Source organism: Esox lucius, chromosome 11 (assembly GCF_011004845.1).
Source record: "Esox lucius isolate fEsoLuc1 chromosome 11, fEsoLuc1.pri, whole genome shotgun sequence".
NCBI lineage: Eukaryota > Metazoa > Chordata > Actinopteri > Esociformes > Esocidae > Esox > Esox lucius.
The window spans coordinates 14,403,016-14,423,922 of NC_047579.1; the positions used below are offsets into that span (position 1 = coordinate 14,403,016).

At 42.7% G+C, this 20,907-nt stretch overlaps 2 protein-coding genes across 3 annotated transcripts; one reads left to right on the top strand and one right to left on the bottom strand.

Moving 5' to 3' along the window:
* Positions 1-3,542: 3,542 nt before the first annotated feature.
* On the bottom strand, positions 3,543-5,808 carry LOC109616246 (GTPase IMAP family member 9). The gene is made up of 3 exons (XM_020050750.2): positions 5,447-5,808; positions 4,748-4,982; positions 3,543-4,332 (listed from the first exon to the last, which is right to left on the bottom strand). The coding sequence occupies exons 1-3, from the start codon at positions 5,481-5,483 to the stop codon at positions 3,543-3,545; spliced, it is 1,062 nt and encodes a 353-aa protein (XP_019906309.1). The 5' UTR covers positions 5,484-5,808.
* A 7,442-nt stretch (positions 5,809-13,250) lies between these two features.
* On the top strand, positions 13,251-19,378 carry rsad1 (radical S-adenosyl methionine domain containing 1). 2 transcript variants are annotated; one of them, XM_020050614.2, is made up of 11 exons: positions 13,603-13,693; positions 13,832-13,880; positions 13,987-14,120; positions 14,678-14,882; positions 15,098-15,320; positions 15,493-15,635; positions 15,776-15,839; positions 16,185-16,329; positions 16,579-16,633; positions 16,838-16,941; positions 18,658-19,378. In XM_020050614.2, exons 3-11 carry the CDS (start codon positions 14,062-14,064, stop codon positions 18,797-18,799), a joined length of 1,140 nt encoding a protein of 379 aa, XP_019906173.2. In that variant the 5' UTR covers positions 13,603-13,693; positions 13,832-13,880; positions 13,987-14,061; the 3' UTR covers positions 18,800-19,378. The 2 variants fall into 2 exon arrangements, with proteins under 2 accessions (XP_010862851.2, XP_019906173.2); XM_010864549.3 differs by lacking the exon at positions 13,832-13,880 and having other exon boundaries at positions 13,251-13,693.
* The last annotated feature ends 1,529 nt before the right edge of the window (positions 19,379-20,907 follow it).

Consider the following 20,907-nt stretch of genomic DNA (forward strand, 5'->3'; position numbering starts at 1 on the left):
CGGCTCAACTACTCTACACTACTAAAGCCTCGACTTTAATGTTTAATGGGGGACAGTTCTTTACTGTGTTTAAACATCACCTTGTCCATAGATGGCGCTATTGCGAATGTCAATTGCACATGTGTAAAGCAAGACAATCGCCATTTGGAATCCCACGCTGTAGTACCGTGATCATTCATTTTAGTGACTTGGTTCTTTCATCAACTCTTGTTCAAAGTGTGTAAGGTATAAGCTATATGCTTATACACAACATGTGGATTATGACATTGTTTTACTACAATTTGATGAACTCCTGAAACAAATGAAGATCAAGGATTTTTTTTACATCTGACTGAAGATTGTTGAACGCTGATCCTACATAGCTATGGTGAGTTCTGTTCCATTATAAATAACTAGCGTTAAGTGTTGTTAGGTTACTGAGTAAGAACGTAATGACTGTTTTGTATTAAACAATGACTGTTTGCAATATTATATTAACATTCAAATTCTTTAGTCAAGTTACTGGTAGCTGAACGCAAGATCTAAACCATTGGCGAGAAAACAAGTTATAGAAACTGAGCTTGAAAAAAACAGCGTTGACCTGAGATTAAATACCTACAGTAACCCTTGTTTCTTCGTGTTTCCCCAAATTTGGTTGCTTACTATTTTTTGATTCTTTGTTTATCCTCAAGTTCGGATGTTTTGTGCTTCTTCACATAACAACAGTTTAACAGGTATGGTAACATCGTTACTCTTGGCAGTAAATTTAGATAGACTAGCTGAACCTGCACTAGTTACAATTCCGTTACTGAGGTGTCTTTTTGTATCCACATTGTTCTTAGCTAGCCTGTGTGTGTCTTATGCAGACGGTTTTTCAAACCTCTTTTCTAAACATTGCTTTCAGGTGATGATGTTTTCTGTAGTTTTGTTCCTTGAGGAGGATGACTGTGTGGCAGTAGTTCCACGCCTGTGGCTCAAAGGAGGACTTTGCTACTGGCCACCACACAGCACCATCTTCCACGACAGGTTTTCCAGAAATTGTTCACCACCTGAAGATATCTGGGAGGCTGTCTCTTATAAGCTCATCAAGCATGCAGGTGAATTTGAAACATAATAACAATTTGAAACTTGGAATGAAAATATGTTTTGCAGGGTAAATGCTTACAAAACCTTATCTTTTCCTAGACACGTGAGAGACCGAACGTGTGTATCGCCAGAGGAGTGAAAATCGTTCCAGCGTGGCCCCCTACCACCCTAAGGACACACATCTACACCACACCACCCTGTGGATTGCAGCCCTGGAGGTATGAATTACATGTTGATCTTACATATTGGTTTCACCATATTTACCTGTCCGCCAACTTTTATGTTTATTTTTAGGATGGAGCAAGCACAGTACTCCAAGGCACCAGAGAGGTACTCCACGCCACCATGTAGAGGATGGCTACATAGGTAAGTGTGGGTTCATTCACTTAACCCAGATGCTTAACTTGTTATTAAAGCATGTTGCTTCCAATTTTATTGTATTTATTTTTAAGGGCAAGAAGGCAGAGGTAGGGGGAAGTTTTAGCTCTGCACATGAAGGTAAAAATGAACATTTTGGTGGACACTGTGATTTGTGTTCTGATTGTAAAATAACCAGATATTTAGGACTGAATAATTAACTGTCTGTCTTTACTTTCAGAACATTTGGAGAAAATCAAGTGGTTGACTGAAGAGAGGGTCGAGCTGAGGGCACAGCTGGCTCTACAATCAGGTAAAAACAAGACTATAGTTACTCTAGCATCTTGTCTTAATGAAACTGCATTTGTCTGAACGTGTGCCCTTTACTGAAATGCAATACTGTACAGCCTTTCTGAAATTACATACATATATGGCAGTTTTGTTTATTTCACTATTAAGCTATTGACATTTCATTGTGCCTTTTAGCTTCTGATAAATGTCTGACTGAAAAGAATGTCAAGCTGAGGGCACAGCTGGCTCTACAATCAGGTAAAAACAAGATTATAGTTGTGCTAGCATGTTGTCTTTATGAAACATTTCATTTGTCTTGAATGTCATGCAATTCTCAAAATCATGTCAGACCATTTAAGTACAATATTTGATTGCTGTATTACAGGAGCCATAGGGAAGAATCTTTCCAACCGGGATGCCACTGACGAGGCTGTCCAGAACCAGGTCCCCAGGTACCAGAAAGGGGCAGCTGACCATGCAGGTGGGAGAAGATTTCGCAGCGGTACAGGGGACCTGCTGTGAATAAGAATGATATCTCCAGCACAACCAATATTGCTGCTAAGCTGCAGTACTGTATTTTTTTTTTACTTCTGCTATGTACAGTGTTATATATATGATTGCATTATCCTCTTAATATATTTATAGCTCTGTGTGAATATTCTTAATTCTGACTGTAGTTGCAGTGTTATGCCACCATTCATATGCTTATTGTACTGATGTATGTTTGATATTCAATAACTATTGATTGCTGCTAGGTCATACTTATGTATATTACTGCCATTCTAGCCCTAGTTTATTTTGTATTGTATTATGTTTATTTTGTACTTTCACATTCAAATACTGTAATTTTACTATATCTGTTGCTGGACACGTTTTCTTGATTTATTTGTATTTCAGTTCATTTGCACATGTTTATTTTGTATGCTTGCTGCATAATGCATGTTTTTTTGTATGCATCTGGCACTATTTGAAATAAATTGTTTAGATTTTATTCAGCTCATTGTCATTTGTGATATGACCAAAATGATTATGAAGGATTATTATAAATAAAACCTAATATTGGGGTGTGAGGCATCCTGCTGGGTTTAGTGCATAAAAGTGGCTAGCCGCTGATCAGGGTATTGTTGGTCATGAAAGCGGCCCGACGGTGGCCCGCTGGCCGGACGCTTTGCAGAAAGGCTCGGCGGCCGCTGCAGCAAAAAGCTAGTGGGCCGCCGGTGAGTCACTGGCGTGTTGCTTGCTGGGATCAAGCAATCAAGGACATTCACAGTTATTCAATATTCTATACTCCTTGCAACTAGAAAGGCTGTTAATCTATAGATCCAGTCATTGTCAAGCGCCTGGAAGAATGGATAAACTACACACACCTGTTGTATGTCTTTGTAAACTCTATTATTATTATTAAGTTCATTTGTGGTATGGTCTTCTTTCCAGCACTGACTTTGCAGATAAATAATTCATTTAATTGGAATGCTCTGATTACTAAGCTGAGTGATTGTTTAAACTAGCTTTCTTAAAATGTAAGGCAAGTCATGGATCAGAGGATCTGCTAAATGACTAAAATACTGTAAAATGCAAGAAGCACTTCCTTAATACATTTTTTACACATGACACAACAGTGCCAAGGGTTCAGACCTTTTCTGTATCCTCAACGGAACTTGTTTCCTAACAAGTACACTATTTCAGCCAGACTCAATGGGTCCACTGCATATGGAATAGGGTGCCATGGGTCAACATTCTGCCACTCAGTACTCAGTACTCAGTACTTAATCCTTGTGTTTCATAACGGTGTCAATATAGTTTCCTCACGTTGCACTGCTTCTACCATGTCACGAACGAGGTGGCCGGAAGAAGCGGTTGATGAACACGGTGTTGAAGTTAGTTGCGTGTGGCCCCACCCTGTCCTCCAGATGCTCGATCGCCACCTGGGCCGTCCCGCCCGCTGCCCCGCCCATCAGCCCTCCGAGAGCCCCTCCCAGCGTCATCCCCCCGGCTCCCGCCACCGCCCCCATGGCCATCCCCATGGCGGCGCCGGTGGCCATCCCCAGCCCGGCCCCTACAGCGAGCGACGTCCTCAACCAGGCGTTGTCCATCTCGGCTTTGGCCCTTATCTCCCCTCCCACGCTGCTGTTGTAGGAGTCCACCTGCCAGCGCAGCGCCTCCCCTCTGTACTGCTTTTCCAACTCCCTCCAAGCCTCCTCTGTCTCCGTCGCCCGCTTCTTCAGGAGCTTTCGTTCCTCCTTGCGCACGCTCTCCTCCGCCTGCGCGTAGGAGCGGCTGGTGTAGTGCCGGCCACCCACGGACGCTAGCATACGGTCGATCTTCTGCAGGAGCTCCTTGTCCCGAGAGCGGTCCCTCCAGTTCTTGTTGAAGATGTGGTAGCGACCGCCGCACTGCTCAATGAGCTCACGGATGTGCCAGTCGGTGCTCACTCGGTTCTCCAGCGTCTGCATGTCGGCATCACCCTCGTAGGCCAGTAGGACCATGGTGTGAGATAGGGCGTTCTCACCGAAGCGCTTCACCATCAGCTTCGGGGTCTTGACGTCATTGGGCGAAATCTGGTCCAGGTCAAAGGCCATGAGGAGAGCGTGAGGGCCAGGGGCTGACAGGCACTTGCATCTAAATCAAATAAAAACCTGTTTTATGTGAGGTTTTCAGAAAACCTGAAAACATTGCAAACTGCTACACTGGAAATGTGTAGCCTAAACGTTTGAACATCTACAGGGGGACAATGGCAGTCTGAAAATGACATTGTGTTCTCAGTCATACCTGGTGAAGCAAGGGTTACAAAATACAAAATTATACAATCAAGAAATGAAAGCCACATGGTGATTGTTATGTGTTATGCAACCGTTTTTTAATCTCTGTATTTTTGTCCAAGATGCAATTTTTATATTTATGCAGACTCTGCATTTCTTTATCCGCAGTCAACTGTCAGCAAGAATCAGAAAAGTCAAAAACTGCCCCGTTAGAGCCCTTGTCAAACCGCGTGCCCAAAATAGAAAATAGGGTGTCATTTTTAATGCCAAGTCACCTCTTCATCTCTGTCTTCATCTTGGTATGGGACAGGTTCTTGCCATAGAGGTTGGGCCCGTTAACCACAGCGACCCGCGTCCCAGCCAGATCCCCCAGGTTCTTCCGGCTCTGGACGATGCTGTTCACGTCCTTGGAGAACTCCTCCCGACCCAGGATGGAGTTGGTCAAGGAGAACTGAGACGGTCCACTGGATCCCACCACCAGGACCCTCAACTCAGTGTCTGTGGGCGGAGCTACAGAGACAGAAACAGATCATTGTATATTTTTTAATAAAAACAAAAGAAACTAAGAAGCCTCCATTTATATTTGCATCTGGCAAAAGTCAATTAAGACCTTTGATTTACTCTATTACACAGCAAGTTATGTAGGCTAATGAAGACTGTATCTGGAGACTGGAGTCAGTATGTCTCTGAAATGTCATCCATTCCCTGTATGCTTTGACCAGAGAAGCGTACTCCTTAGGGAATAGGGTGACATTTATATACAGTTGATATTGAACAACACTCAAGTTTAGCAATGTGTATAGGTCAAATATGGACCTTTAAGATGGATTATCCTGACATTTAAAACACATAGCCTTATGCTCACAGCAACATCAATGTCACAAAGGACAGGAGCCTGTGTCCATTTTCACTCACATACACTCACACACATTTGTATTTACGTATATGTACTGGATTATTCCATTCCAACTCACCCTCCTTCCTCCTGTGGCTGTAGCTGTGACTGTCCATCTCTCCTGGGCTGTCAATGGTACAGATAAAGATACTATTCAGTAATGCTCTTTTCTACTGGCCTGGAAAACAGAACACGCCTGCACAGCTATTTAGCCAGCTGAACTCCTACCTAGCTAAAATGCTGCACAGTTACACTGCACCCTCATGCACAGCTAAACTCTGGCACACCTTCACGGTTAAATGCCTGCACAGCTAAACTCCTTCACAACTACCCAGCTAAACCCCGATGAGCTAACTGTAGCCCTTCTAAAGTCCTGCAGGGCTCTAATGTCCAGCCTCGACACTCCGTCCTGAACCTCTGGTCACAGAACCCGGGCAGACACGGATACCATCCTGTAGAACACGCCTATTTTCTTTTATACCTCCCTCATCCCTCTTTCTCTTTGAATGGCTAGTTTACTGTAGCACACGCCTCTTATCTCATCCCTCTTTCTCTCTCTCCTCAAATCAGCATTGATTGTTCTTTAGCAGATTTCATATTAGGTGGAAAATGCCCCTAAGGTCAGAGCCTGCTAAAATAGAAACAGTGCTGTCAACACACACACATGCATGCACGAATGTGTGTACACAAACAAACACGAACACAGACACACACATCCTCTCTTCTCTCTCAACTGTCACTCTGTCCAGCTCTCTTTCTCTCTCTCTCTCTCTCTCTCTCTTTCTCTTTTTCTTTTTCTCCACCTTTGTTTTTGTACATTCTCTCCCTCCTCTGTAGGACACATCATCTCTTTCCTTCCTGTCCTTTAATGGTAGACTCAGAAAGGAGCCCCCTGGAAGAGCATTTGAAGGGGAAACCTGCCTCAAAGTAGGGCACTTTATAGGGAATAGTGTGTTACTTAGACCACAAGGCGGCCCCACAAGAGGCTACTGCTTGAGTCAGCGTCAAGTGTCATGTTTCTGCAGGGGAGAAATGGGCCTATGAGCTTGTCACAATGCTGAGTCTCAAGCTGAACTACAAGCTACGTCACGTTTTCCCACTGAGTGAAAATGTGTCTCTTTATGTCAGTAGAATAATGACTAAATAATGACTTGGCCAACTTACTCAAGATTGTAAACACACAGAATTTATTATTTGAGATGATACATTATTTTATAGAATTTACTACCTGTCAATAATAAAACTTTCTAGTTTTTAATAGCGACCTCAGACCTGACAAGATACAGTGGATATAAAAATTCTACACACCCCTGTTAAAATGGCAGTTTTTTTTTTATGTATAAGAATGAGACAAAGATAAATCATGTCAGAACTTTTCCCACTTTTAATGGTACTTTTAAGGTAATGTGAACAATTCAATTGGAAAAACAAATTGAAATCTTCGAGGGGGAACATTTTTAAATTAAAACCTTAACAATAACCTGGTAACATAAGTGTGCACACCCTCTTATAACTAGGGATGTGGCTGTGTTCAGAATTAACCAATCACATTCAAACTCATGTTAAATAGAAGCCACTACACACATGCCATCATTTAAAGTGACTCTAATTAATCACAAGTAAAGTTCAGCTGTTCTAGTAGGATTTTCCTGACATCTCAGAGCAAAAGTCATGGTCTGCAGAGAGCTTCCAAAGCATCAGAGGGGTCTCATTTTTGAAAGATATCAGTCAGCAGAAGGGTACAAAATAATTTCTAAAGTATTAGATATACCATGGAACACAGTGAAGGCAGTCATCATCAAGTGGAGAAAATATGGCACAACAACGACATTACCATGTTGAAATTGATGAAAAGACAAGAAGAAAACTGGTCAGGGAGGCTTCCAAGAGGCCTACAGCAACATTAAAGGAACTGCAGGAATTTCTGGCAAGTACTGTCTGTGTGCTACATGTGACAACAATCTTCCGTATTCTTCATATGAATGGGCTATGGGGTAGGGCGGCAAGATGGAAGCCCTTTCTTACAAAGAAAAACAACCAAGCCCTGCTGAAGTTTGCAAAATCAAACATCAAGTCCCCCAAAAGCATGTGGGACAATGTGTTATGGTCTGATGAAATCAACGTTGAACTTTTTGGCCGTAATTCCAAAAGGTATGTTTGGTGCAAAAACAACACTGCACATCACCCAAAGAACACCATACCCACAGTGAAGCATGGTGGTGTCAGCATCATGTTTTTTTCCGCTGGAACAGGGGCCTTAGTCAAGGTGGAGGGAATTATGAACAGTTCCAAATACCAGGCAATTTTGACACAAAACCTTCAGGTGTCCGTTAGAAAGCGGAAGATGAAGAGGAAGTTCACCTTTCAGCATGAGAACGACCCAAAGCACACATCCAAATCCACAAAAGCATGGCTTCACCAGAAGAAGATTAATGTTTTGGAATGGCCCAGCCAGAGCCCAGACCTGAATCCAATTGAACATCTGTGGGGTGATCTGAAGAGGGCTGTGCACAGGAGATGTCCTCGCAATCTGACAGATTTGGAGCACTTTTGCAAAGAAGAGTGGGCAAATATTGCCATGTCAAGATGTGCCATGCTAATAGACTCCTACCCAAAAATACTAAGTGCTATAATAAAATCAAAAGGTGATTCAACAGAGCATTAGTTTAAGAGTGTGGACACTTATGCAACCAGGTTATTGATTATACATTTTTTCCCCCTCAAAGATTTGTTTGTTTTTCAGTTGAATTGTTCACGTTATAGGTCACATTAAAGGTGGAAAAAGTTCTGACATGATTTATCTCATTTGTCTCATTTGTTTACATCACAAGAACCTGGCATTTTGAGGTGTGTAGACTTTTTATATCCACTGTAGGTATTTAACAGTGTCTTACAGGGATCAGCATAATGTTCTGACAGAAGAGCTGTTATATTAGATAGATTGATGGATTTGGAATTTGCATATATGACCTGGGGAATTCAGTCATGCATACCAAGTAAGTCCCAACCACCTGATGTTTGACAGATCTGTAGGATGTGGGGTGAAATTCCCTGCCCCGCACCCTGACCCTCTGATATCATCAGTTCAGCAGGACAGTTATATAAAGCATTCACCATCAGGTTTGGGGTCAGTTACGTTTCATTTCCAGTCAATTCAGGAAATACATTGTAATTCCAACTCACTTCAATGCTAATCAATTCATAAGTTGGATTTGGTCCATTTTTGGAATTGACTGGAATTAATATATGAATTCACCAGAACCCTGCTCACCATATTGCTTTCACCAGCAAAACTGTTAAGCCGTCTCATGTTGTGCATGGATGGACTGGAGTTTGGTTCACTTATAGACCATCGTCGTGTGGGAAAATGTACTTCTAATTGTACTGAAATCATGTGGCTTGTTACTACGTTGTACTACCTGTACACTAACCATGCATGGGAGGGGAACACAGTGGGCAGTACTGAATGTATATAGACCTCTAACCATACATGGGAGATGGACACAGTGGGCTGTACTGAATGTATATAGACCTCTAACCATACATGGGAGGGGGGGACACAGTGGGCTGTACTGAATGTATATAGACCTCTAACCATACATGGGAGATGGACACAGTGGGCTGTACTGAATGTATATAGACCTCTAACCATACATGGGGGGGGACACAGTGGGCTGTACTGAATGTATATAGACCTCTAACCATACATGGGAGGGGGGGACACAGTGGGCTGTACTGAATGTATATAGACCTCTAACCATACATGGGAGGGGGACACAGTGGGCTGTACTGAATGTATATAGACCTCTAACCATGTATGGGGGGGGACACAGTGGGCTGTACTGAATGTATATAGACCTCTAACCATACATGGGGGGGGACAGAGTGGGCTGTACTGAATGTATATAGACCTCTAACCATGTATGGGGGGGGACACAGTGGGCTGTACTGAATGTATATAGACCTCTAACCATGTATGGGGGGGGACACAGTGGGCTGTACTGAATGTATATAGACCTCTAACCATACATGGGAGGGGGACACAGTGGGCTGTACTGAATGTATATAGACCTCTAACCATGTATGGGGGGGGACACAGTGGGCTGTACTGAATGTATATAGACCTCTAACCATGTATGGGGGGGGACACAGTGGGCTGTACTGAATGTATATAGACCTCTAACCATGTATGGGGGGGGACACAGTGGGCTGTACTGAATGTATATAGACCTCTAACCATACATGGGAGGGGGACACAGTGGGCAGTACTGAATGTATATAGACCTCTAACCATACATGGGAGGGGGACACAGTGGGCAGTACTGAATGTATATAGACCTCTAACCATACATGGGAGGGGGACACAGTGGGCTGTACTGAATGTATATAGACCTCTAACCATACATGGGGGGGAGACACAGTGGGCTGTACTGAATGTATATAGACCTCTAACCATACATGGGAGGGGGACACAGTGGGCAGTACTGAATGTATATAGACCAGAGCTCAAACTTCAACAGAAAGCTCTTTACCTGACTCTGCTGAGAGTGTTGGTAACTGCTCCAGGCTTGCAAATCAGTAATATATCTTTGTTGTTTTTGAATTGAATGTCAAAGGAACACTTGGTTGACATGACTGATTTCATCTCGGACACATAGGCATGATGCCACGTCCGATATCGACCAATGACATGGCAACTGTAAGGACTACCAGGCATGCAGGTTGTTTGGCTCCAATTGCGGAGAGCGAAGTACATTATTTAGAATGAGCAGGCAAAAAGAGTGGTTGAAGGTACAAGCAAAGGTCCAAATCCAGTAATCCAAAAAGGCACACAGGTGAAGGTACACAGGGGCTAAGACAAAATTTAAGACTATGAAAAATACAAGGTCAAACCTAGTAAGTCAGAAAATACTATGGGGAAACTCAGTGACAAAGGCTCAGTATGCAGTCAAAGCATATAATACCTCACAAAGGAAGAGGTGCACTGAACAGAACTAAACAGTGGGGCTGATGAGAAACTGGTGAGTGAACAGGGGATTGTGATCTGAGGAGTGAGGTGGGTTCGCGGGATTGGGTTAAGTGAGGTGCGTTCATGGGATTGGGAAAGTGAGGTGTAGGGGCAGGAGCTGGGTGCAGGGGCTTGGGAAGGCTAGGGCATGCTGCATTCAGGGGGTGCTGGGACAGGGAGTGACCAAGACCTGACTGCAGGCCTCACAGTAGTAGGCCAAATAAATAATTAAAAGGAGAATGACTGACCAATTATATACAGTTTATTCAATACGTCCTCCTTTAAAATAAACATTTAACTATGGCAAGGCATCAGATGGAAAGACCCTTCATCACTCTTTACAGATTATTGTTGTGTGATGAATCAGTGAGTTTTTATATATAACCATGAAATGCTCCGTCTGTTCCTGTTCTTGATTTCTAATCTTTGACAAGAATTAAAGGGGCTGTATGGTAGCTTGGTGGTCAAAAACGCTGGACCAGTAAATGGTCACTGGTTCTAATCCCAGAGTGGACAAGGGGGAAAAAACTTGAATGTGTTCTTAGCATAGTTACCTGGTGAAAAAATGAGTTTTTTCTCCTTAATTATGGAGGTGGATAATTTTTATTAGGCTATGCGCAGGATATCGGGATATTTTGTGTTATATTATAGGTAATGTTGAGCTTATAAATTGGATAATGTTGTGTCAGGTGTGAGGTTGTGTGCATCGGTCCAGCTTTGCCATCTGGAGCATGATTGGAAGAAGTGTATCAGTGGCCCAGTGTGCTTTTTGTATGGCTTTCTTCAGTAATCAGTCATGGGGCTCTGTTCATACTGCTGCCCTATTATTTCTTCTCTGTCTCTAATGGTGTTGGTTCCAGGTATCTGATGGTTGTATTGGAGGTTGATGTAATGTATATGGGTAGGCTGTATATCAGTTTAATTATTTCCCATGTGGAGGCTGCGATCCGGGTGGATAGTGTTTATTTGAAACATGATGATGTTGTTAAAATCGACTTGTAAAATGGTTGAAGATGTGGCCTAGGTTGGTTTGGCAATCTAAGCTGCTACTTCTGGTACACATATACAACACATAGCTACATTATGGGTAGGATTCTGGATTCTGCTTGTGATTATTTATTTGATTAAGTGTGGTTACATTTTGTATTTCTCTAATCTGTGATGCCACATTTTAACACATATTCTGCAACAAAGAAAAGAGTATTTTTCCACAACCACGCCTGATGTGTATTCTATGAAGACCCCTTGTTCATCACTTGTTGAGAACATAATATATGTAGGTTTTCAGTCATGGGTGTGAACAGTTTGCTCTGACCGCCCCACACAGGGCTCAAACCAGCGACCCTCTGAACCCCATGACCGCTGTCACCCATGAGGCATCTTTCCCATCACGCCACAATATGCGATCAGCACCCATCGCTAACAGACGAGTCATTTCACAAATTTCAGGTATATAAAGTGGGAAATATGGGAGAGATGAGTGGGACAAATTAAATTATACACAAAGCATTACACAGTAAAGTAAAGTCTAATGAGTAGTAGTATAGTATTCTACTGTCCAAACTAGGTGGTTTGATCCCTGAATGCTAATTGGCTGAACAAGATGGTACGTGAAACTGTATACCACAGTTACAACTGTTCTAATTCATCATTATCTAATTTAATGGAAGGTCATGTTGGGGTAGTTGTACCAACACGTCAGAGCCTGACTGACTCACTGGATTGGCACCGACAGACTGGAGATCAATAGCTCATTACTGTATGTAGCTGGCCAATTATTAGCATGTTTGATCGTGTGAGGCTTAGTCAGAAATTACATCCTATCTCCAAGTGCATGATCAAACTACTCTGTTCTGCATGTAGGGTTTATAAGAGCATAGGGTGATTATTTAGGAAGCCAACCGTTTGTTCTGGTGAGCAGAGCGGGGTTAAATGATGGGCCTATCGCTATTAGATAGACCCAGGTCTGATTCTATCCCTGATGAAGAACACTCCCTTCAGTGTGTTCTAACACTGAAATAGAAGTACATGTTTCCATTGAAATACTGTAGATGTTTCCATTCCAATTATGCTGTGAGGTACTTATCTTGACGTCTGTTAGAGCTGAGGAAGAAACCAGGGCCTAGTCTGGCCCTAGGAGAAACCAGGGTTTGGCTTTCGTCTGTGGGCTTTTCCAGTGGTTGAAATCGGACAATACAGGTGCATTATCGCCATCTAGTGTGTTTGAGTGCAGATTCAGGGAGGCTCTCAATTCTACCCGATAGCCATGTCTCCCCAAGAAATATAAACATATATTTGGACCCTGCATCTGAATATTCACTAATCAAAACGCTCTTTAAACTATATTCCAGTATTCCTTCTTCTCTCAGATATATCCATAATCCGCCACTCTCCCTATCACAGCCTACACTGCATGGAGACATGTTACGCTAATTTGATTACCTGTCGGATGTCACACATTCATGTTGAATGCTTCCCTACCAGATGTAGCAGGTTGTTCAACCGGTCGTGTTGCTCCTAACTAGTAGACACTCATTGTTTTGTTCTGCTTGTTGATGCTCTCCACCCATCCCCAACTTTGCCCAATATTTGGAAGAGATGCCTACCCTTAGCGTCTCAGTTCTCCTAATCTACAATGGCATCTCTCCCACCAATGTGTGTTACTGACACAAGAGAGATATTTGGAGTATCTCATTAGGACGGTTTCGAAGACTCAGATTAAGCTTAACCTAGGACTAAAAAACAAGCTCAAGTGGAGTTTTCTATTGAACTCTTTTTGCCCCCGACTAGGCTTGTCTGCGAAACCGGCCCAATATGTTCTGGCAAATATAAACAGATGAAACAGCATCACCATCTGGTGGTAGAAGGAATGAAAGGAAACCGGTTTGTTTTCTTCCTGTTTCTTACGTGTTTCACTAGAAAAGGACATCGCATGCTACCGAAATGTATCCACGGTTTAAGTCTCAGGATGGCTACATTGTGCTTTGCCATTATGTACGTTACTCAAAAATAATCGGATTAGTTTGACCCGCACGTGGTAGTATTTTTTTATAAATTATTTTCACGTTCAAGGGCAAATTCTGTTTTCACCACATCATTGTCTGAGTCAGACATTAGATTTATTCCGATATTTCGCCGAATAAGTATTATTGATCTAACACATTGATTGCAATTATGCTTAAAACATTTTTAACCGCCTGTCGCGGTCCTGTGCTCTTCGTGGGTAGGGGTTTCAGTAGTGACGTTAGCGTTGGAGTTTCCAAATTAGCCGGATTCTCCAGTCCAACACTTTCATCCGAGGCTTCACTCTATGTACATGTAAGTAGCCTATACACGCCATAAATAGGACGATGAAACTTGATATCTAAATCGTATGTAAAAACGAGTTCCTACTTTTCAGTAGGAATCTCTTCGCTCTCTCTCAAGCTTCGCTCTTTTGCCTGTGCTCTCCCTCAGTCTTGCATTTAATATCAGCCTCTGCCAGTGAAGCTCCTGCATTATTAAGGTCCTATAACACACCACTGTCTTCTCTACATGGTGACCATACTGTTTGACATGTAGCCTAACGCAGCTTCAGCACCCTAACCTTACCCATCTGACCCTTTCCATAGTGGCCGTACTGTCTGAGGCGGTGTTCCTATTGTAATTTCAACAAGTACATCCCTCGTTCTGACAACCAGGACGTCATGTCGGAGTGTCTTCAGCGGGAGACTGAGACCCTGTTGCGGCTGAGCCACGTTTCCCGGTAAAGTCTAAATGATACCCTCTGTGTGTCATTGCCCATAGCTTTTCAGTCTGAAATGGCACCCTACTCCCCACAGATCACTATTTCTGGGGCACCGCAGGCTGACTGGTTATTCAATAGGGTGCCATTTCAGAATCACTGAGCCTGAACCACCTCCTGTAGTTGAACCCCAAGCTAGTTTTAACATCTGTCTCTCAATCACTCACAATTGCTCTTTCACTTTCTCTCACACACTCACTGTTTTCCTCACTCTCAAAAAGCACTGTCTCTTTCACTATTAAAGTAGAATGTGCTTTATTTTATATGGGATATATATTTACATTGCCAATGCAAGTGAAAGAAAATTCTAAAATAGAACAGTAAATGAGCAAACATCAAATCAAATGATTTATCGCTCTCTCACACTCTCTGTACCTATCTTTTTCTCTCTGTCACTCTGCTCAGTATCCTTCCATCAATTAAATTCAGAGGTGCATCATTGGCATTGGACTCATTACCAAGTCAAGTTAAAAAAGAAAAATAAATAACAAATTAATACAATTAACTCTCATCTTTAGTGTCACCTCTGTGTTTTTTGGAGGTGGGACTCCCAGCCTGGCCCGCCCGTCAACCATTGCAGCTGTCCTGGAGACGGTTGCTAGGCATGCTGCCCTATCAGAGTCAGCTGAAGTCACTCTTGAAGTCAACCCCACCCCCATTCTAAGCTCTAAGTTACAGGACTTCCTTCATGCTGGGGTCAATCGCTTCTCCATCGGTGTACAGGTCAGAGCCTGTTAATATTTCTGAGCTTCACTGGCCGTAGATGGATTTGCTAGAAACTGACAGATGAATTAACTCAATAGATGTGGTGACCAGTTGTAACAATCTTACAGTAATTGTTGCTCTCCGAGACCAAGTTCACTATATTTTGGGGGAAAAACATTACTCGGATTACCTCCATTACTTTGATAATTGTTTGCAATATATTTTCCCAACAGTCTCTCCAGGATGAAGACCTTAAGGTTCTAGGCAGAGACCACACCTCCCAGCATGCTTTGGAAACAGTAGGAGAGGCTCGTGCTCTCTGCCCGGGGAAGGTATCGGTGGATGTAATGTTTGGACGTCCTGGTCAGAGCATTGCATCCTGGGAATTGGAGTTGGATGAGCTGCTGTCAGTGTGTGACGACCATATCTCCCTGTACCAGCTGACTTTGGAGAGAGGTAGGTCCATACCTTTTAGAAGGTATTATATGCTTAAACTTTTTTCTAGATACAGATAATACCTGGTCAGGGACTAAAAAGCCCAAAGGAGACTCCCCACTGATCATAATTTGTCCATAACTTGTCTGGACAAGAGCTTCTTCTGCTTTATGACTGACATTTTAAAATGAAGGCACACAGCTCTTCAGCCAGGTCCAGAAAGGACAACTGAGTGTCCCTGGTGATGACATCACAGCCATCATGTACGAGTCTGCCAGGAAGATTCTTCAGAAGAGAGGCTATCTGCAGTATGAGGTGTCCAACTTTGCCAAAAATGTACGTTTTATTGTGCGATTAAAATCCTTAAGGAGATACACCCTAAAGAGAAAAACCTTTTTAAAAACTCCAGGCTATTCTCTGTATTATAATTTGTTGAACAGAACAATACAATGTAAGTCACTTTATTTATTTTTAAGGGTGCCATCAGCCAACACAATATGAGCTACTGGAAAGCTAGTCAGTACATTGGAGTGGGCCCGGGTGAGTTAAAAGGGCTTCATGAATTCTCTAAAACTTCTTTCATGAATGCTCTGCTAGACAGTCTTATGAATATTCTAGATCAGGCGTGGGCAGGCTACGACCTGCGGGCCACTTTAGATTAAATGTCAGGCCAGTCTTGAACATCTGAAACTTTGTAAAAAGTAGGTAGAATTAATTCTAGAATTAATTTTGTTAATTGTTAACAATTAACAATTAACAAAAAAAGCTGAATAAAAATAATCCAGACAAAAAGTTTGCCTACTCCTGGTCTATAATGTCTTTAGAAATGCTCTATGAAGCCTTTATGATTGGTTGCTCATGTGAAGTGGGACTTCTGTCTGCCAGGTGCCCATGGTCGTTTTATCCCTCACGGAGAGGGAGCTTGCCGAGAGGCCCGTACCCAGACTCTGGAGCCTGAAGTGTGGGTCCGAGAGGTGCAGCAGAGAGGCCACGGAACACGACGGAGGATACCACTTCAACACCTCGGGCAGTGAGTCCACCACGGTCTGCCTCAGGCTTTTCAGTCGCAAAGTGCTGCACTATAAAAGGATATTTCAACGTTTTGGCAATCTAATCCTTTTTTATTCAGAGTCAGATAGTCATGGTTACCATTTGTACTTCTCTTGAAGGAAGTTGAAAGTCCTTTCCAGAGTCGTTGCTAACTCAAGACTTAAACTGGAGATAATGTCCCTGACTCAGCAAATGTAATGTGAGTGTAACTTAATTAATGTGATTACAGATTGGAGGAAGTGCTAGTGATGGGACTCCGCTTGATTGACGGCATCACTCACCAGGTAAATCGCGTATTTAATCTGCTGTTTTGTCAATATAAGCAAAAGGATTTTAGAAATTTTTCGGGGGTGGTTGTTGTCCATAAATTGGGCCATCTGTTGATTGTTGTTTTTTTATAATCTCCCTTCATGTATTTGAATGTTTTACAGATTGTTGTTCCTTTCTGTTTTCTTTTATGATTCTCAATCACGCCATGACTGTGGCAGCATTGGCAGTTTTTCAGTCCGGGAGCAGATCTGCATCAGATCTTCAGCTCATCCTGTGAAGTACAAGACCTTCAGCAGAGAGACCTTCTCATCCTGGATAACAGGTTACCAATAGCTACTCCCAACGTCTCTTGACAAATACGATGGGTGTAGGGGAGCACCTAAATGACGTACTGTAGCAGTAACGTCACTGCCTCGCAGTAAACTGCGTCATTGGGAGACCAGGGTTTGAATCCTGCCAGTGGTTTTGCCCAGTGGACCCACAGAGGATGGTGCAAATTTGACAGCACCGTCCAGTTTTGGGGGTAGCAATCAAATTTGTGTTGCAATGCCTCGTTGTGCTCAACCTTAATCTAGGTAGAAGTGGGTGAGTGCGTTCCTTTTGCCTTATAAGGACTCCAGTCTACACTTGTTGGCTGAGAGTGGCGTGATAACAACTAGAATGGCATCGGATGTGGTTTGAATGGCACGTTGCAGTCGGAAATTATTTGGACAGTGACTCAATCTTTTGGCTTTGAACTCCAGAACACAGGATTTGAAATGAAACAATGACTAGAATTTTTAAGTGCAGACTGTCAGCTTCAATTTCACAGTATTTACAACCACACACTTGTAAGAAGTACAGCCTTTTTTATTCATAGTCCCTCCCTTTTTAAGCGAACAAATGTAATTGGACTGTTTAAGGTAATTTAAATATTTAGTGCTTGGTTGTAAATCCTTAGCCTTTGATGAAGTCTCTGACCTATAGACATCAACAGACACTGGTATTTTCCCTGGTGATACTGTATCCACCTCCAGTTCTGATTTGTTTCAAGCCCTTTCGCCTTCAGTCTTCTCTTCAGAGGGTGAAGCACATACTCATTTTGATTATGGTTGGCTAATTGACTAGTCAAGAACATTCCAGTTTTGGCCCTGATTAACTCATTGGTTGCTTTAGCAGAATGTTGGGGTCATTGTCCTGATGCAAGGTGTCTTGCCGTCCAGTGGGTTTTCAGGTATTTTGGATGTCTGTTCATCCTACTGCTTCCGTCACTGGTTACATCATCAATGTGGGCCAGAGTGGTAGCCATAAATGCCCAAAACATAACACCCCCTCCACCTTTTTTCACAGACAAAGTGGTATGCCAGTTCTTTCTTTTACTCCACGCTTTCTGGTTTCCATCACTCTGATAAGTTAATATTTTAATATTTGTCTTTTGTCAGCCATCCTGTTTTTGAGGCTAACTAGCGTGTTGCACCTTGCATTCCAGCATCTACTTTGGATGTAGACGTCTTCTGCTAATGGTTGTTTTCCTGATCTGGAGGTCTACCCTGATCTGAAGGTCTACCCTGATCTGAAGGTCTACCCTGATCTGAAGGTCTAATTGAATCAAGAATTGACATATTGAGAGCTTTTGTGCATGCGCTCATAATGCCAACACACCTGCCTAGTTATAATGTATTGTACAAAATTGCTGCACCAACGGACCAGAACAATTTCCTAGTTTGTTGCAAAACTTACTTGACAATAAAAATATTTCTGATTCTGAAGAAGAGACAACTATGAAGCCTGAAAAGGGAGGACTATGTACAAAATGTTCTCTTTATTTTTTGTTCTTTCATCAGATATTGATTTAAATATCCTAGCTGACAGTCTGTACTTTAACTCCATCGTTACTGCATCATTTCAAATCCAGTGTGCTGGAGTATATAGACCAATTAAAACCCTGTTTCCAGCATTGCATTCTGTTTTTATTTGCATTTTACGCAGCGTCCCAACTTTTTGTGGTTTTTCGATCAGAATGTGTAGACTCTGTAACCCCTTTCTGTCCACTGTATAGGGGCCTGCGGTGCTCGTGGCAGGGACTTGCCTTCCTGGACAGCATGCTGCCCAACCTGCTACTGCAGCTGGAGGCCCACATCACCCGGGGGCAGGAAATGGACAGAAAGAGACCACCTCAAAGCCTGGGTGACAATAACTGAGAGACCCTGCAGACATCTGGCAAAAGAGACCACCTCAAAGCCTGGGAGACAATGACTGAGAGACCCTGTAGACATCTGGCAAAAGAGACCACCTCAAAGCCTGGGTGACAATGACTGAGAGACCCTGTAGACATCTGGCAGAGGTAGTTTATGTGCAGTTTCAATCTGCTCCGAGTTTGGGTGACGGAGGACCTCCGAGCCTTTCTAAGATAGAACAAGCAGAGTTGGCTGGTAATGGCCATGCAGACTCCTGATCGTTGGCTGGGTTGAATCCCAGTCACGACTAACCTTGATGCCACAATGAGCATAGAAGTTTCCATATTTACTAGCTGAGCGTGTGATATTACAACAATGGAAGCTGGAATCAATACCTACATTCAACATGTAGTTAAAAGCCCTTGCCAATGTACTTCATTTGGAAAATGTAGATCTGTCATAGTTTAGCCAATTAGAGTTCATTGAGGAGAACTTTATTTTAATATTTATTGCCTATAGTCATTATTATTGCCTTATGCTGTCAATTGATATACAGTGTTGTCACACCACCCTGTTAGTTTGTTTGTCTGTTGTTAACCACAATAAAAACAAAATGCAAAAAAAACTCTAAAGGTAGTACTTTACTCTACTTCATAAAAGTATATTTGATTTTGAGTACTTTAATATACTGACAAAAGAAATCTCCGCCTGTTGACAACCCCTGTTCTTGAGTATGCTTGCCGGCTATCTGTGGCTGTTTCTGAGAGTCCTTTCTCTGTGTCCTGTTTCTGTTGAATGTAAATGCAGTAGCGGAAAACAATGTTATTCTTTTGTTCATTATTTCAGAGGAGGATGTCACACCATATCCCTCATTGCTTCACGAGGTGGTCCCTCGAGGTCAAAAACAATAGCTTTGAGACATTGAGGGAAACATTGATGAGTTCTCCCAGCAGTGGTGTTGGGACCAGTTTCATGGCTACGTGAAGGGGACTTATTTGCCAGGAAATGTTCTTTGTTGTCCATGACAGGTTTAGCTGCGTTTATTCCACGGTGTTGTCTTGAACTTGACGGGGAGAGTTTGAGCACAGAACACCAAGCAATACAGGGTCGCATGTTTCTCCCCGGATGAGTGTCATTGCGCTGCTATTTAGTGTACTGAAGTACAACTTAAGTGGTTCCAAAATAATACACTAAGTGTACTGCTTTTTTTTGGCTTGGGATTATTAGATACATTTATTCAAATAATAGGTCAATGTAAAACAGGCAAGTTATAAACTATAGTAATCAAACATATATTTCTTTAATTGAAGATATGTTTGCAGGTAGCTGCTAAAGAGAGAGGGAAAGGGCCGACCCCAAGTGGACCCTCAGAGAATGCGGAGATTATGTCCCTGACCATTTTATGCAGAAGAAACCACAACATCCCATCATGTAACCCAGTGAATAAAAATATTGAGATCATTCTCTTTTCCAATGATTCTACAAGTCATGATAGCCATAAGATTTCACTTAATAGCATGGGGATCTTTGGCAGCAGTGCTTGCTAGGACAGTGGGAGTTATTCATTCCTTTGTGAGTTGGGGGGTTGGGGACAGTGGGAATTATTCATTCCTCTGTAAGTCAGGGTGTTGGGGACAGTGGGAGTTATTCATTCCTCTGTAAGTCAAGGTGTTGGGGACAGTGGGAGTTATTCATTCCTCTGTAAGTCAGGGTGTTGGGGACAGTGGGAGTTATTCATTCCTCTGTAAGTCAGGGTGTTGGGGACAGTGGGAGTTATTCATTCCTCTGTAAGTCAGGGTGTTGGGGACAGTGGGAGTTATTCATTCCTCTGTAAGTCAGGGTGTTGGGGACAGTGGGAGTTATTCATTCCTCTGTAAGTCAGGGTGTTGGGGACAGTGGGAGTTATTCATTCCTCTGTAAGTCAGGGTGTTGGGGACAGTGGGAGTTATTCATTCCTCTGTAAGTCAGGGTGTTGGGGACAGTGGGAGTTATTCATTCCTCTGTAAGTCAGGGTGTTGGGGACAGTGGGAGTTATTCATTCCTCTGTAAGTCAGGGTGTTGGGGACAGTGGGAGTTATTCATTCCTCTGTAAGTCAGGGTGTTGAGGACAGTGGGAGTTATTCATTCCTCTG